This window comes from Eubalaena glacialis, chromosome 1 (assembly GCF_028564815.1).
Source record: "Eubalaena glacialis isolate mEubGla1 chromosome 1, mEubGla1.1.hap2.+ XY, whole genome shotgun sequence".
Lineage (NCBI taxonomy): Eukaryota > Metazoa > Chordata > Mammalia > Artiodactyla > Balaenidae > Eubalaena > Eubalaena glacialis.
The window spans coordinates 185,521,757-185,539,126 of record NC_083716.1 but is presented as its reverse complement, the minus strand read 5'-3'; the positions used below and the strand labels follow the sequence as shown (position 1 = coordinate 185,539,126).

The following is a 17,370-nucleotide window of genomic DNA, read 5'->3' as shown; positions in this document are numbered from 1 at the left end:
TCTTCCTGTTTTCTAGAATGTTCTTCTTCTTTCCTTTTTAAAAATAATCAGAGTAGTCTCATTGATTTCTTCTTTTTTGTAGCTTTTATGGTCCTGGTTCATGAGTATTGCTTTCTTTGTCACCCATCAATTTCATACATTCCTGAATAGATGTTTTTTTCTTTGTCTCATCTACGTATCTCTTCTTGCATTTTCCTGAACTCAAAAATATTAAATTTTACTGGTTAGCTGACTTCAATATCAGGGCACATCTTAGATTAAAATGCTTTGCAATTTAACCTGAACAACAATATTTTAGCCGGTGTTATAAGCACTAAAAATAAGTCCTGTTCTCCTTCTATACTATTAAGGTGATTCATAGGGATTTCCTTGTGGCTTTCCTATCTCTTTTTTCTCATGGACTCCAAGACATTCTTTCAGGTGTACAGATCTCATGTTTTAGGGAAATTTCATTGCCACTGTAGGTCATTTTTTCAAAATTTATTTCTCTTTAAACAATATTTTTCCCTATCTAAACTTAGACCCTAAAGAAAAATAAATGAATCATAAAACATCTATTAAAAATAAAATTGTGAATTTTTCCAGTAAGTATGGTGGGTAACAGTGTTCTGTCTAAGTAATTAACACATCCACACTCATAAGTTGAATCTGTTCTTGTTTCACTCTGGAATTTTTGAAAAATCACCCATCTGAATGTATATTTCCTGATTTATAAAATGGAGATTACAAAATAATATTACTATGGATGTTAACCAGTAAAGGATTATTACAAAGCCGTGCAAATATTAAAATGACATGTAATGACATATAGTGACTTTAAAAGTAATAACTACAATGGCGTGTTCTACACCTGAGTCTCATATGTCAGTAAGATCTTAAAAATAAAATAATAATATGGAAAAACAAATACAAAGATACATTTTCACTATATCCATTAAATAAGAAAAGGATATTATGCCATTCCAACTTATGTTAATTAAATGCATGGGCATCTCCAGTTTGATCAATGAAAATGGTTTACATTACGAATACTGGTAACTTGAAAATAGTATCGAAGGCCAGCACAATTTATCGTGGATAAAAAAATTTAATGTTTAACTGTGAAATTTTACTTAAAATATCAGTACTTGACAGAAAAAAGTCATTATTTAAAGTGAAATATTTACATATTTGCCTTCTGCATGTTTAAATTTGAAGTAAGAGACTTAGGCATGGCTGTGTTTTCACATAAAACAAAAACTTTTTAATGAATTGCAAATGTCTTTTTTAAAGCACCAAATGGGAAATTTAGAAATAGCTAAGAATTCAGATTGTAGGTGTGTGAGCAAATATAATGTTACATGATACAGATAAATAATGCTTTCAATTAGATTTTAATTGACATTAGTAGAGAGGTAAAATGGTTTAGTAATCAGTAAGTGTTTCTCTTTTTTTTTTTTTTCCCATTCAAAACCATTAGGGGTATAGTAGTAATAGGAGGCTGCTGTATATAGTATCATCTGCCATGCTTGATATTCACTAAAGATGGGATTAATTTGGAATTCCTTGGGTCCATTTTAGTTTAAATTCAAGAACATTTTCTTATTCATTAAAAATAAACTCTAACACCAGCTTTCAAATTCTATAGTTCTATAATTTTAGGTTAGTATTAGTTCAAAAAGGGGACCTTAAGAAAGGATGCTTCTCAAGAAACTTATCAAACTCCAGATCCTTTGGGTTTCTTCTCTCATCAGTGGAGAAGATTGAATAATGTCACTAACACCTACTATAGTTAATGGTCGGGGAGATATCAAAGTAGATTTGGGCAATCTACAATTGCAGATTGGGGCAAAGATGCTGTCAAGAACCTTGTATTTGATGAAAGATTCATAAAGTCTATATAGACACTTTTAAGATGAATGAATATATTTGCCTGTAGTTAATGCAATTGAATTTCATCACAAGGTTATATAGATGTTTGCAGAGGAAACAACTTGAAGTGTATTCTTTGCTTTCAAATTCTGTGATATTTATATGTAACAAAAATTATTACTTATACAGTAGTTACTAGTTTTGAAAGAGACATTTTTCTTGTTGAAATTTACTTTTTATATGAATTCACTTCAAAATTTAAAATCATATTCTTTTAAGTGCTTGGAGGTGAAAAGAAAGTTCACAAATCACTTCCTGAACCTAAACCTCAACCAAAGGAAGGAGCTGTTCTCAAAAGCGGTATAGTATTTTTCAACTGTTATATCAGCTTCAAATACACACACAAAAAGGACTTGAAAGCTTACAAAATGTTTCTGTCCTTTGGTTTTCTTTTAATTAGATTCCCAATTTATCAAAATTCATTAGTTGTTGTATTGAAAATTAAATGTGATCATTTCCATCTTTTTAAAAGAAGACAAATTTTGTGAGCAGAGTATCTTGAAATTTACAACATTAATAGACATGAGTAAATTGATAATATTCTAAACTAATGACTGTAGCTGCCATTTTCATAATCAAGTTATGTAGTAAAATACACTAAACCTCTTAAATACTCTAAATTACACCAAACTATTTAAGCCTAAACTCAGCATTCAGTTTTAAAAAGTGTAACACAGGATTACCACAACTAATAAATAACATTTTCTAAAAACTGAACTTTTTTCGACTAATAAAATATTAAAGAATTAGAAACAAGATATTTGAATGAAGAATCAAATTCTAACATTTTCTTCACATAGAATTACTTATTTCTAGGCTACATTTCTTTGGCCATCTCCACTTCAGTAAACTTTATACTTATTTAAATGCTTCTTTTCTCATTAAATTATGATATTGGATTGTGATTAGAATTTATTGCTATTCAAATTATTCATTTTGTGTTTGGGTCATTTCTACCAGGGATTTAACTCTGAACAGACTATCTACATAGATATAAAGTGACTCTGAGTGTTGTTTTAATTAACGTAACCACCTTTGATTTTTTTTTTTTAAGCATTTTTAGTGTAAATACCAAGTTCCCCAGTGCACTAGGTTGCATGCTTTTCACTTCCCTTGCTTTGTATATTATTTGCATTTGTCAAATTTATTCAACATCTTCATTTGTTTGTCTTGGTTTACATATAAATCTTTTTGTCTTTTAAGTTCTAAGAAAGAGACCTGAAGAAGAAGCACCTAAAGAAGAACCTAAAGAAGTAGAAAAAATTAAAAAACCTGCAGGTAGGAATCTCAGTAACAATTTGTGAAATTATCTTTTAACAAAATTGACATTTAACAAAAGGTTTATCTTGTAAACATAAATGGAGTTAAATATAAATGTAGCTTCATATTTCATCTGTCACATAGTCTATGTTTTCCATTGTCTGCTTTCTGTTTAAATATTTTTATAGTAGTTCTCAAATACATTCATGCATTTCCCTGCACTTCATTATTATTATTATTATTATTATTATTATTATTATTATTATTATTATTATTTTGCCACTTAAGTTTTCCAGTAGAAACAGTTGTGAAATAATCAAGTTGGCTGCAAAATAACTTCATGGGAGGGTGTCAGAAATGTTTCATAAAATTTGGGGGCTTTTAAGTGGGCTGATTTTTATCATTCGCCTAGTCACAAAGAGTATATTTGGAACTATTTTGCAGTAATTTAGAAAGGGAGAGATAATGGAGTTGGGAGGCAAGTATAGGTGAAATAAAAGAAAGAAAAATAAATTGAAGCAGAGTCAAGAAGAGAAAATAGAAATTAATTGATAGAATATAAGGGTTTTTTTTAAGCCATCAATAGAGCTTTTGAAAAAAGTTTGATCTGATTATTTCAGATCAGTTGATTTCGAAGGATTCAAATCCTAAAATAACGCTAGAAAATCATCTTATTATCTTAAAGTGCCAGAACCACCTCCAAAAGCTGTTGAAGAGGTTGAAGCACCGCCAGCTACTGTTACCAAAAGGGAAGGGAAAGTTCCTGAACCAGCAAAAGGTACAAACTTCCTGGCATTTTCTTAGTTGTCTCTAAAAATACAAATATGCGTCAATTAAAATATCATTACACTGGCATTAAGATTTGAACAGATGACCTTGATCTGCTCATCTCATCCAGCTTAATTTTCTTTACCATTTCACTCTCATGTGCAGTTGCCTCACGTCCACCCATTTGTTAAATAAATTACTAAGTTTTAAAAACTAAAACAATTGTATTTATGGGCAATGAGATGAAAAACATTAGAACCAGTAAAACTGCCTTACTATATATTTTCTAAGTATTTTGTTTAAAATGCAAAATAAACTTGGAGTGAGTATTTGATTTGGTGACTATATGTGTACAAATTCTAATACCTTTCAAGATATGTTAAACATGCCCAGTTTTGGTTTGACTTTGTGAAAAACTTCAAAAATACTGTGATAATCTGCTTATTACTGTGAATTGTTTTAGTGCCTGAAGTTAAGCCAGCAATACCTCTCCCTGTACTTGAACCAAAACCAAAGCCTGAACCAGGTAAGCAAGCTTATCCTCAATGTCGACAGCATATTCCTTCATGTTTCACACAATTAATGTGTAGCTAATAAGAAAAAGGGAGTAAAGTCCGCATGCATCAAATGATTTCTAATGTCCCAATGTATTATTAGATTATATTGCTATATTTTATTTAATATAATATGTTACATATATTCAAATATATTATTATATTGTATATAGATTTTATTATAGTTAGAATATATTGTTCTCTGAAAAACCAGTTATTAGGAGATTTTAAAGTTACATCAGAGAAGGCAAATAGGCCACCAAATGATATTTTAGAAAGTGACAAAGGATACATTAATGCAATGGACGTCTTTCTACAGAAGTGAAAATAATCAAACCACCTCCTTTGGAGCCCGCACCAGCCCCTATCACTGCCCCAGTGACAGTGCCAGTCGTTGGAGAGAAAGCAGGTACTTATTCTGTGGTTCTCTTTTTGCTTGTTTGTTTTGATGGCTTAATAAAAACTTCATTAAAAATCAAGCTGTCTTTTTGTTGAAACATAGGCATCATTTCAATTGTGGGAGCTTATATAAATTCTCAATTAAATTTTCTTCATCTGCTGCTCTATAGCAACTTACTCTCTCACCCATGGCTGCCTATTTTGTTTCAGTTGGAATGTACATTCCTGCAAAACACCATTTCTTTATATGCTTTTGAGATTAAGTAATGAATATGTTCAGTGCTGATGAAAATTAAGATGTACAGATACTCTCTAAGGACATACATATAGGAATCCCATGGAGATTCAAATTTTCCATGTGCCCTGCAAGAATCATTTCTCATTTTTTAAAGATTGCATTTTGGGATAATGAAAAAGTTCTGGAAATGGATAGTGTTGATAGTTGCATAATATTGTGAATGTACTTAATGCAACTGAATTAAGTTGCATTAAAAATGGTTAAAATGGTAAATTTTATGGTTAAAATGGCAAATTTTATGTTAGGTATATTTTACTACAATGAACAGAAAAAAAAAAAAGGACTGCATAGTTCAGCCTTCAAATCTATATAAGAATTTAGATCAATAATAATTTTCTTAAATGTACTAACTCAGTGGTACAGCTATCTCAGGTACAAACAAAATACTTATCAGTTGTACATGAGCTATTAGTAGTTCATCACTTAGGTGATAATCTCAAAACCAAAAATGATTTGACATGTATTGATCATTGATAAATACACATCCTAACTATTTGATCTTTGGCTACTTCCTTCATCTCTTTAAATTTTAATTTCCTAGTCTGTAAAATCAGAATAATAACTATAACTACCTACTAGGATTATTGTGAGGATTAAATATATGCAAAACACTTAGCACAGTGCTTGGTACCTAGTAAGCCCTATAGAAATATTTGGGTTTTTATTGTGTTTAATAACATGAGACAATATACTATGTTCTTCCAGCTGGAGTTTAATTTTAATATTTATATTAACATATTTTGTCACTGTATTTATGGTTTGGGCATTATTCTTTTAAGCTTTTATGATTTCTATGTGATAACTTTTTTTAGTTCAGAAAAAGACAATAACTGCCATTGAGATAATTAAGTATGTGTAAAAATACAGCTTTTCTCACATCCCCAGGGCCTGACACTAGGGAATTGATTCTACGGTTTATACTGCCCCTGAGTGAACTGAATTAAACTCTAAGTGTAGGAACTGTCTTGGTTCTGCCTTAGTTCATTGTCTAATTAAGGTAAACCTTCAAAGGAATCCGTGCATTTGTAGAACATAGACGCTTTCTTTTTCCTTAGTCTTCTCTGGATTTATCTGCCCAACTTAATAAAGAAAGCCCTTTAGTAACTTCTGGGTCATTTCGCTTTTGCCTACATTGATTCCTTGTTGACAAAAACATATTTCCTTGGTTCACATAACCAGCACATACATAAACATATAAAATACTTTACATAGCTAGGCAAGAATAAAACTCTTTTTCACAAGGAAAGAGTAAGCCTTCCAGAAATGGGAGAAGAATTACTTGCTGAAAGTAATTTTTTAATCCTAAAAACATTGGCAATTTAGCTTGGTCACATCATTCTCAGAATACGCCTTCTTGGAAATATCCAAATATTCTCCATGGAAGTCATATAAATCTAATTTTTTCTTTATGCATTAATATTTATAATAAAGAGCATGACTCATCCCACGTGGTTTACTACTAAGCATGAAATAAGTCTGAAAATTGTTTAAATGCTGAGTTTTATTTTTATTTCAGAAGCCAAAGCACCGAAAGAGGAGGCTGCCAAGCCAAAAGTTCCCATCACAGGTAAGATTCATTTCCCTGTACCTGAATTGTAACCTTTCACTCTGGGAAACTTTACATTCAAGGGAAACTTTCTATACGAGGGGGAAAAAATTCAAAATTTACATCAATCTTTATGACTTCTAATTGATTCTGCAAAAACTAGTATGTCTTCTGATATTGCAACTAATATACCTCTAATATTATTCAAGTGGGTAATACATATATAAAATATATACTTTAGCATAATAAACCCTATAAGCTCCTAGTTTCATTCTTCATATACATGATATTTATACATGACAGATAAAATAATTAGACGCTAATCTGGACATTATATATTTGGCTTTAAAACTTGAGAAAATGAAGAGCGTTTATTATTCATGGATTCCTTATGCCACCTCATCTTCTTTCTGAAAGAAAGCAGGATAACTTCAATTGACCTTTCAGTTGCCTAGTGTTTAATTTTCTCTTCTTGTCTTCTGGTCGCTCTATCACTGGTTTCATCCAGCAGACAGCCAGATATGCACTTTCTGACCCTTATGGAAATGCCAATTCAACTTTTAATTTTATTTTGAATTAGGTGTAGCCAAAAAGACTCCTTCACCAATAGAAGCTGAAAGGAAAAAGTTAAGACCAGGAAGTGGTGGAGAGAAACCGCCTGCCGAAGCTCCGTTCACCTACCAGCTGAAGGCTGTGCCACTGAAGTTTGTGAAAGGAATGGAAGACATTGTCTTGACTGAATCAGAGTCAGTTGGCTCTTCTGCAATCTTTGAGTGTTTAGTCTCCCCCTCCACTGCATTAACAAGCTGGATGAAAGATGGTAGCAATATCCGTGAGAGCCCAAAGCACAGATTCATCGCTGATGGGAAAGACAGAAAGCTGCATATCATTGACGTTCATCTTTCTGATGCTGGCGAATACACCTGTGTTTTACGTCTGGGAAATAAGGAAAAGACCTCCACTGCGAAACTGATTGTTGAAGGTAATTTCCAGTCTTATGAATACGGTCTGTATTAAACTTTAACACAGTAAACCTCAATAGCAACTTTTATTGTCATTTTAGACAAAACCTCTTATTTCCAAGTTCTATTTCATTGAAAATATTGTACGTATTGAAAAGTCTCTGCAGATTCTTAATACCACAATTCTCCACAGAACTTCCTGTGCGTTTTGTAAAAACGCTTGAAGAGGAAGTCACAGTGGTCAAAGGACAGCCGTTGTACTTGAGCTGCGAGTTAAATAAAGAACGTGATGTGGTCTGGAGGAAGGATGGCAAGATTGTGGTGGAGAAACCCGGCAAAATTGTGCCCAGTGTCATTGGCTTGATGCGGGCCCTGACCATCAGTGATGCAGATGACTCTGATGCAGGGACATACACAGTGACTGTGGAAAACGCCAACAACCTGGAGTGCTCATCCTGCGTGAAAGTAGTAGGTTAGTACTTTGCTGGGAAATTTAGTTCTACTTATTATTATATTAAGAAAAGAGAAGAGAGAATTTTATTTCCCAGTATCAGGATATCAGTAGTCTTATACCTTATCTAAGAGGGGGAATATCAAATCATAGCAGATTAATCATGTCCAGTTTTGAGAATTTTTTCCTATTTCTGAAATTTACTAAGGATGTTATTTATATTACTTGTTCAGATCATAATTATCTTTCTGACCTCACTGTCATACAGAAGTCATTAGAGACTGGCTGGTGAGACCCATCCGAGATCAGCATGTGAAACCCAAGGGGACAGCTGTTTTCACCTGTGTCATAACAAAGGATGCTCCAAACATTAAGTGGTTCAAAGGATATGATGAAATCCCCTTGGAACCAACTGATAAGACTGAGATAGTAAGAGATGGAAATCATATACACCTCAAAATTAAGAATGCTATGCCGGAAGATATTGATGAATATGCAATGGAAATTGAAGGGAAAAGATACACTGCAAAGCTGACACTTGGAGGTATAAAAATCTTACCTCTTATTCTCAAAGATAAGTTTTGTACATGTGCCTGAGGCAAAACAATGTACACACACACACACACACACACACACACAAAAGCATCTTTAGGTTGTTGAAAGCCTTATGGTATTTCATCCTTTACCAATACAGATCGTGAAGTTGAATTGCTTAAACCAATAGAGGATGTTACCATTTATGAGAAAGAAAGTGCAAGCTTTGATGCAGAAATCTCAGAAGCAGACATTCCCGGAGAGTGGAAACTGAAGGGAGAACTTCTAAGACCCTCACCTGTGAGTAATTTCTAATTTTAAGTTGTTAGTCATATACACAAATGAACCTATCTACAAAACAGAAACAGACTTGCAGACATAGAGAACAGACTTGCCAAGGGGGAGGCAAGATTGGGGAGGGATGGATTGGGAGTTTGGCGTTAGCAGATACAAACTATTACATATAGAATGGTTAAACAACAAGGTCCTACTGTATAGCACAGGGAACTATATTCAATATCCTGTGATAAACCAGAATGGAAAAGAACATTAAAAAATGTATACATATGTATAACTGAATCACTTTGCTGTACAGAAGAAACTAACACAACATTGTAAATCAACTATACATCAATAAAAAAAAAATAAGTTGTTAGTCATATAAAGTAACTACATTCTATAATCAGGTTTGACATTCAGATTTGGTTCAGTAATGATGGAGTTACTTCCAGCTTCTGAAGTCTCAAAGAGGGGAAGAAATTTGATGCATTATTTGTGGACAGCTTGGCAATTTTTAAAAAATTTTATGACAAAACACTTTTCCTTATTTTTATTAGTAGTATTACAGTTATTTTTATGACTGTAGAAATCTGTATCTGAAACATTCTATCTCATTCAAATGCTAACTAAAACTGCCATTTTTCAGACGTGTGAAATCAAGGCAGATGGTGGAAAACGCTTCTTGACTTTGCACAAAGTCAAACTGCATCAGGCCGGTGAAGTTCTTTACCAGGCACTTAATGCAGTCACGACTGCCATTCTGACAGTAAAAGGTATTGGCCTTTAGAACTCGTGGAATGTGCCCAACTTCATGTTATAGTCCTCTGCATTCTGAAAAACCTCATTCTTAATGTTTGATTTTCAGAAATCGAACTTGACTTTGCCGTGCCCCTGAAGGATGTCACGGTCCCAGTAAAGCGACAGGCTCGATTTGAATGTGTCCTCACTCGAGAGGCAAATGTTATATGGTCTAAAGGACCTGATATAATCAAGTCATCTGACAAGTTTGATATCATTACTGATGGAAAGAAACACATTCTTGTCATCAATAATTCTCAGTTTGATGATGAAGGGGTCTATACTGCTGAAATGGAGGGCAAGAAGACCTCAGCACAATTATTTGTTACAGGTGAGAGCTGGTGAGATCTGCCTCTAACATCCCATAGTTAGGCACATGAATATCTGACTTTAAAGACAGAACACCAAGTTCTAACAGCTGTAAGTGACCATTGGCCCCATGACTTTATTTTCACATTGCCATCAAAACAACCCCCTTAATTTTTTTTTAATGGAGGATAGCTCCATTTGAAAAGGTGACTCAATAAATGCCATGTGAAACAGATTCTTTCTACCAGACAGATTAGAGTGGAATATTTCTGAACTAAATTGTATTTCTGAGCATATTACCTTGCATTGCAGGTATAAGATTGAAATTCATATCACCTCTTGAAGACCAAACAGTGAAAGAAGGTGAAACAGCAACTTTTGTCTGTGAACTTTCTCATGAAAAAATGCACGTAGTCTGGTTCAAAAATGATGCCAAACTCCACACAAGCAGAACTGTACTCATCTCATCGGAGGGCAAGCTTCACAAGCTGGAAATGAGAGAAGTGACACTGGATGATATATCCCAGATCAAAGCTCAGGTTCAGGACCTGAGCTCCACAGCAAATCTGAAGGTCTTAGGTATATGTAACCAACTATAAGCAGAGAGCCAGTTTTTCGATGGTGGGAGTGGGTAATAGTTAAACATTTTGCAACCTGTAACTCTTTAATTACCTTTCATTTTCACGTTCTTCTGATTATCTGCTGAATGTCTTTTACAGAGGCCGATCCCTACTTCACTATGAAATTACATGATAAGACTGGAGTCGAGAAGGATGAGATTATTCTGAAGTGTGAAGTGAGCAAAGATGTGCCAGTGAAATGGTTTAAAGACGGGGAAGAGATTGTACCTTCACCCAAATACTCTATCAAGGCAGATGGCCTGCGCCGCACCTTGAAAATCAAAAAGGCAGAACTGAAAGACAAAGGCGAATACGTGTGTGACTGTGGCACAGACAAGACAAAAGCAAATGTCACTGTTGAGGGTGAGTTGCGTAAAATTTTTAAATGTACCCTATCTGAACCTGCAGTTTATTTGTTCAGTCATTCGAACAAAAGTCTGTATAATTTCAGCCCAACTAATAAAAGTGGAAAAACCTCTGTATGGAGTAGAAGTGTTTGTGGGTGAAACAGCTCGCTTTGAAATCGAACTTTCTGAACCAGATGTCCATGGCCAGTGGAAATTAAAAGGAGAGCCTTTAACTGCTTCCCCTGTAAGTCACAATGATCTGATCACACAGGCGGGGGGCTTGCTTGGTTGTTGGTGAAAAATGATACATTTCTGGTATGAAATCTCTTGATTATTTGTAGGAATAACCAGTGATGAAAATGATGTTCTCCTTTCTCTTTCCTCCTAACCTCACTCCAAACAGGACTGTGAAATCATTGAAGATGGGAAGAAGCATATTCTGGTCCTTTATAACTGCCGGCTGGATATGACAGGCAAGGTCTCCTTCCAAGCCGCCAACGCTAAATCTGCAGCCAATCTGAAAGTGAAAGGTACACTCCACCTGCCAGCCACCCTTCTGTATTTTCTTTGCCAGGCTTCCTTATGAGACCCAGAATTGATGAATGGAATCATATTCTGGCTTCATTCACACCCTCTTCTTTTTTCAGAATTGCCACTTATCTTCATCACGCCTCTCAGTGATGTTAAAGTCTTTGAGAAAGATGAGGCTAAGTTTGAGTGTGAAGTATCCAGGGAGCCCAAAACATACCGTTGGCTGAAAGGAACCCAGAAAATCACAGGCGATGACAAAACTGAGCTTCTTAAGGATGGCACTAGGCATTCGCTGGTGATCAAATCTGCTGCTTTTGAAGATGAAGCAAAATACATATTTGAAGCTGAAGATAAGCACACAAGTGGCAAACTGATCATTGAAGGTAAACAGTTTTATCAGATAGGCCAACTTTAATTGCTTTTTTTTTTTTTTTTTTTTTTTTGCTTTTATATATCCTCCTTTAAGAACTGGAATTAATAAGGGTTTTTTTTTTTTTTTTTTTTTTTCTTGATAGGAATCCAACTCAAATTCCTCACCCCACTCAAGGATGTAACAGCCAAAGAGAGGGAAAGTGCTGTGTTTACTGTGGAGCTGTCCCATGATAACATTCGTGTTCACTGGTTCAAGAACGACCAGCGCCTGCATACCAGCAAGTTGGTCTCAAAGCATGATGAAGGGAAAACCCATTCCATCACATTCAAAGACCTCTCTATTGATGACACCTCTCAAATTAAAGTAGAAGCTATGGGGTTAAGTTCAGAAGCCAAACTCACTGTGCTAGGTAGGTGCTTTTTTTTTCAATTTAATTTTATTGCATTCAATTCATCAGAAATTTGTGGAGTATCTACTATATAAAATTCTTTCAAGGGTTATATTGCATGAAAGCAACACTTGTCCTTAAGAAACTATCACGTATATTATTAGGCTTGTTTCTCAAATGTTTTTACCTAAAAATATGAGGATTTTAAAGGGATAGACTCTGGCTCACAAAATAGCCAGTTCAAATCAGAATTAAAACTCAATTAATTGTTGAGCCCTGTCATGTTTAAAATAGGAATATAAATACTTCTTCTCCCCTCACTTTATCAAAATTATTTCAGAAAAATGTTTTTCAAGTCCCTAGGAATCACAGAACTTACATTAATAAAGCTCATTGTTTTTCCTGGGCCCTTAGTATTAGGCAGATTATATATAAAGTCTAACATATATAGAAACTATCAAAGGCAAACAATTGATATAAGAAAAACTAATAATGTGAATCTGAAAGCTTACAGGTAAACTAGGCATAAGAGATTTGCTAAGAAATTAAAAATTCATCTGAATAATGAAGGAACACATAATTAGGTTTGAAGCTAAATTTCATTGTATCTTTCAAACTACTGTTAATAAAATAGTTCAAAATATAATATAGATGGATTAGATTTTGATAAATCCCAGGCATTGATTCTAACTTTTAGAGAACTTTTGAACATAAACATGTTAAATGTTTGTGGAAGCATGGTGCAATTTCTAAACATACCCAGACCTCTGTGAGCTGCCTCTTAAACTTTCCAAGAGACTGTCATCTCCTTAAGTGGTTAATAAAATTTTTTCACTTATACTTTACTTGCAGAGGGAGATCCATACTTTACAGGAAAGCTTCAAGATTACACTGGCACAGAGAAAGATGAGGTGATTCTACAGTGTGAAATTAGCAAAGCAGATGCACCGGTGAAATGGTTTAAAGATGGACAGGAGATAAAGCCATCTAAAAATGCTGTTATTAAGGCAGATGGCAAGAAGCGCATGCTAATCCTAAAGAAAGCCTTGAAATCAGATATTGGACGGTACACCTGTGACTGTGGGACAGATAAGACCTCAGGAAACCTTGAGATTGAGGGTAAGGAAATTTCCACGAGTTTCACTCTTGAAGCTGTTGGAGTTATTTCTGCCAGAGGCCAATGACACATGCTGACCCTGCACTTTTCTAGATCGGGAAATTAAACTGGTGCGACCCCTGTACAGCGTGGAGGTGATGGAGACTGAGACGGCCCGCTTTGAAACCGAAATCTCGGAAGATGATATCCACGCCAACTGGAAACTCAAGGGAGAGGCACTACTCCAAACACCTGTAAGGCTATTTCTGAACTTGTCAACACCTAGAGGAGCTGTATGAAATAGAAAAGGACAGGAGAAAAGTCAGACTGCACGCAAGGCATTTAAAACATATCAGGTTCTTTAACCTCAAACCAAAGAGAGCTATTAGGGTCTATGAATGGGCTTGGACGGGTACACTTGCATTATTTTTGACCCAGCATAGTGGTATGAGGCTGTAGATATTCTGTGATGCTGCTAGTTGGTTCAAAATGATGCGGCTAAAATAAACATTGCCTTCATGAATAATATTTGTTAGCTTTCTTTCACAAAACTCAAAATTATATAGTCACCTCACCAGTTATTTGTAAATTCCTTTAATTAAGATATTATATCCTCAGAAAAAAATACCAAAGAAGATGATTGCCTACGAAACCTTTTCTTTCTTTGGGTACAGGAGTGTGAGATCAAGGAAGAAGGCAAAATGCACTTCCTTATTTTGCACAACTGCCGCCTGGACCAGACTGGTGGGGTAGATTTCCAAGCTGCCAATGTTAAATCTAGTGCCCACCTCCGAGTAAAACGTAAGTATTATGTGTTTCTGCTGAAAACAAATTGTATAGTTCTGCAGCAAATGGATGTGAGTGAAATTAATTGGATTTATTCAATTAATTAGAAAACATTTTTAAAGTATAGAAACTGGCTTTCTTGTATTTACTTTTTGTCATCCTCATACAACTGTGGTTCAGATTCTAAAGTTTTGGAAATTTCACTGACCTTGCCATTTGAACAAAAGAAAATTAAGTCAGAATCTCCCACTTCGTAATCCTTTCACTCAAAGTAGATATTCATAGAAAAAGAATCTAACTCAGAACACTTAAAGACCCTTAAAGAAATCCTTCAAGTGGCTGTACAAGTATAGCACCATAAAGAAAAACTTCGCTGTGTGGGCATTTCAGACTCATTTCAGGCTAACATTTTTGGAAGGTGCAAAAGTGTTAATGGATTGGACAGGCTATGAGATTGAGCGGCCCTTGTCCTCTCCCAATCAGAGGCTTGGTTATTTTGGAAGTTGCATACCTTACGTAGCAAGAGGAACTTGACGCCCGGCACAGAGACAGATGCAGCACTAATTTCCCGCTGACCTTACATATCAGAACGAAAGGGCCCCTACAGATACCCACTCTCAGGCCACTAGCTCTCCCCTTCTGGGCACCAAGGGGCCACGTCCACATGGGAGTGAGAACAGTGGGCAGTCCTGTGGCTCTTTCCTTCTTGAAGAAAGCAACCATGGAGATTAGTAACTAAATCTGTACTTATCCTTTTGGAATTACAAAATGAGTCACCCACGGCTTTTTCCTTCCTCTCGCAAAGCACGAGTCATTGGTCTTCTGAGGCCTCTAAAGGATGTCACAGTGACTGCAGGAGAAACAGCCACCTTCCACTGTGAGCTATCTTATGAGGATATCCCAGTGGAATGGTACCTCAGAGGGAAGAAACTAGAGCCCAGCGATAAGGTAAGAAGCAGGAGTGCGGTTGCCTTGCCTTGCTCTTCCTTTTCCCTCAGTTCTTTCATCTTCACGTGTGTGTCCCTTGTTCTTTGCTTTCCTACGTCCCCTCGTCTCCCTTTCCCTTTCTTTTCCCTACTCAAGCCTGATTTCTGCTGAAATTGTAAAGCAGATTCTTCTCATTTTTGTTGGGTTTAACCTGATGATATTTTTATTGAAATGGAAATTAACATTTTAAGTACCATCAAGTTTTAGGTTTTTGAAGAAAAGGCAAACACTCATTAGCTATCAGTGATAGTTTAATTCATCGAAAGACAGAAAGGATCAAAAAGGCTTTCTGATTCGATGCGTGCTAACGAGGGTACAGATTAAGTTTTATGGCTAATTCTCTCCATGCTATCTAGTGTTCTGCATATAAGAAGATTATGAGGAGAGGATGGAAATTCCATTTCAGGCAGTTGATCAAGTAGTTGAGATAACTTCTGGGCAGATATCTGCTCTTCAAGCATTTCTCCAAAGCTATTTTTAACCCTCAAGTGCTTTGAGCTGTGCAAATTCTGGAATGCAAGTGGACTATTTAAAGTGCAACGGATGGTGCTGGCAAGAAAGAAGGGCTCTGTGATTACCCACATGTATGAACAAATATACTTTAAGAAGTTTTAGGGAATAACTAGCTTCTGGTGTTACCCCAAATTTCACCCGTAAGTAAAAACCAGAGTGATTATTCAGATAGGCCCAAAATACAGTTTACCCAAATTGAGCTATGTATTTTGCCCCCTAAGACAATGTGTGTGTGTCTAAATTATCTTTATAATTCACCATTAATTTTGAATTCTTGAAATAAAATTATAGAAAATGCCCAATGTGGGTTGGAAAGAAAGCACAGGGCATTTCATTGTTCTCTGTCAGTTTTTTTTCAATATATTTAGAAAGAGTATCAAATGTGGCATCAAGCTTTCAGTTTAAATCAAGCTGTTAAGAATTATAGGAACGTAATTTAAAAGGGATTCAGTTTAACAGAGAGCCACAAAGTTGATTAAAGTATTAGAAGGAAAATGCCTTTGAACAACTGTTCTCAAACAAACAAACAAACAAACAGAAAACTAGTATTCTACCAAAGTGATTGAAAGGTGATTCAGTTAACAGTCATCTGAGAGACAAAATCTGCTGACAATAATGACCAGTTGATCTCCTTTGTTACCAAGGATAGAAAAAGCAGCCATACGTTCAAATTGCAGCAAGAGAATAAAGTTTAATATGAGGAAACTGTCCTCACCATGAGGTCTTCTAAATACTGAACTGGGTGATGCAGGCATCTCCACCTTCAAGTTTGCTTTTTAAAAATATATATTTGTCCAATTAAGTGTGGTTTAACTGCTTTCATGTCTAAAGGCAGAGAATTGGTTGACTTCAAAATCCTTTCTAGATCTATAAATTCATGATTTGAATAAAGGAACACTACTTAAGGACAAATGATATTATTCTTTTGCTACTAAATATTTTTTGCTCAAATTAAGAGCTTTTATTAAAGATCAGCCATTATTTCTAATGTAAAAACTATACAATTTTATTTTATTTTTTATTTTTTTAAATTTTTATTGGAGTATAGTTGATTTACAATGTTGTGTTAGTTTCAGGTGTACAGCAAAGTGAATCTGTTATACACATACATATATCCACTCTTTTTTAGATTCTTTTTCCATATAGGCCATTACAGAGTATTGAGTAGAGTTCCCTGTGCTATACAGTAGGTCATTATTAGTTATCTATTTTATTGATAGTAGTGTATATAAAAACTATGCTATTTTAAATTAAAATGTAGACTCCTAAAAATCTGAGTTACATTTCTTTTACTAAAATACACACACACACACACACATTTATCTTATTGTCACGGAACTTTTTTCTCAGGTTAGAAAGGATCACCTTACTATAATTCTATTGGGCCTTTTTGTGTCTCTCTTGGCATAGGAATTTTAATCTTTTACTTTAGCCACCTAAAATACTTCAGCCTTTTGTAAACTTGCTGGTATATTATTAAAAGTCTCTTTTTATAAAGAACTTAAATATAAACTGTGAAATAAAGTCATTTTACTACATTTTGCAGGTTTTGTTTAAATTAAGTCTATCAGAACAAACGAGCTATTATCAATTTAATTCAGACCTTTCATCTTCACTTTGGTATAGTTTTTGGAGGCTAAACATTCTGCAACCAAACAAA

The 17,370-nt window shown here is 34.8% G+C and overlaps 1 protein-coding gene across 1 annotated transcript in view; it reads left to right on the top strand.

Moving 5' to 3' along the window:
* The window catches only part of TTN (titin), a 280,899-nt gene that overhangs the window by 162,580 nt on the left and 100,949 nt on the right, over positions 1 to 17,370 (top strand). The window contains exons 169-190 of the mRNA XM_061185429.1: positions 2,131 to 2,211; positions 3,115 to 3,189; positions 3,857 to 3,949; positions 4,403 to 4,465; positions 4,813 to 4,902; positions 6,707 to 6,757; positions 7,317 to 7,718; positions 7,892 to 8,170; positions 8,418 to 8,693; positions 8,844 to 8,983; positions 9,609 to 9,735; positions 9,828 to 10,091; positions 10,382 to 10,648; positions 10,789 to 11,052; positions 11,141 to 11,280; positions 11,440 to 11,566; positions 11,684 to 11,950; positions 12,083 to 12,349; positions 13,181 to 13,447; positions 13,539 to 13,678; positions 14,099 to 14,225; positions 15,016 to 15,158. Coding sequence (XP_061041412.1) covers positions 2,131 to 2,211; positions 3,115 to 3,189; positions 3,857 to 3,949; positions 4,403 to 4,465; positions 4,813 to 4,902; positions 6,707 to 6,757; positions 7,317 to 7,718; positions 7,892 to 8,170; positions 8,418 to 8,693; positions 8,844 to 8,983; positions 9,609 to 9,735; positions 9,828 to 10,091; positions 10,382 to 10,648; positions 10,789 to 11,052; positions 11,141 to 11,280; positions 11,440 to 11,566; positions 11,684 to 11,950; positions 12,083 to 12,349; positions 13,181 to 13,447; positions 13,539 to 13,678; positions 14,099 to 14,225; positions 15,016 to 15,158 — 3,950 coding nt within the window. The remainder of the gene's footprint in view (positions 1 to 2,130; positions 2,212 to 3,114; positions 3,190 to 3,856; positions 3,950 to 4,402; positions 4,466 to 4,812; positions 4,903 to 6,706; positions 6,758 to 7,316; positions 7,719 to 7,891; positions 8,171 to 8,417; positions 8,694 to 8,843; positions 8,984 to 9,608; positions 9,736 to 9,827; positions 10,092 to 10,381; positions 10,649 to 10,788; positions 11,053 to 11,140; positions 11,281 to 11,439; positions 11,567 to 11,683; positions 11,951 to 12,082; positions 12,350 to 13,180; positions 13,448 to 13,538; positions 13,679 to 14,098; positions 14,226 to 15,015; positions 15,159 to 17,370) is intronic.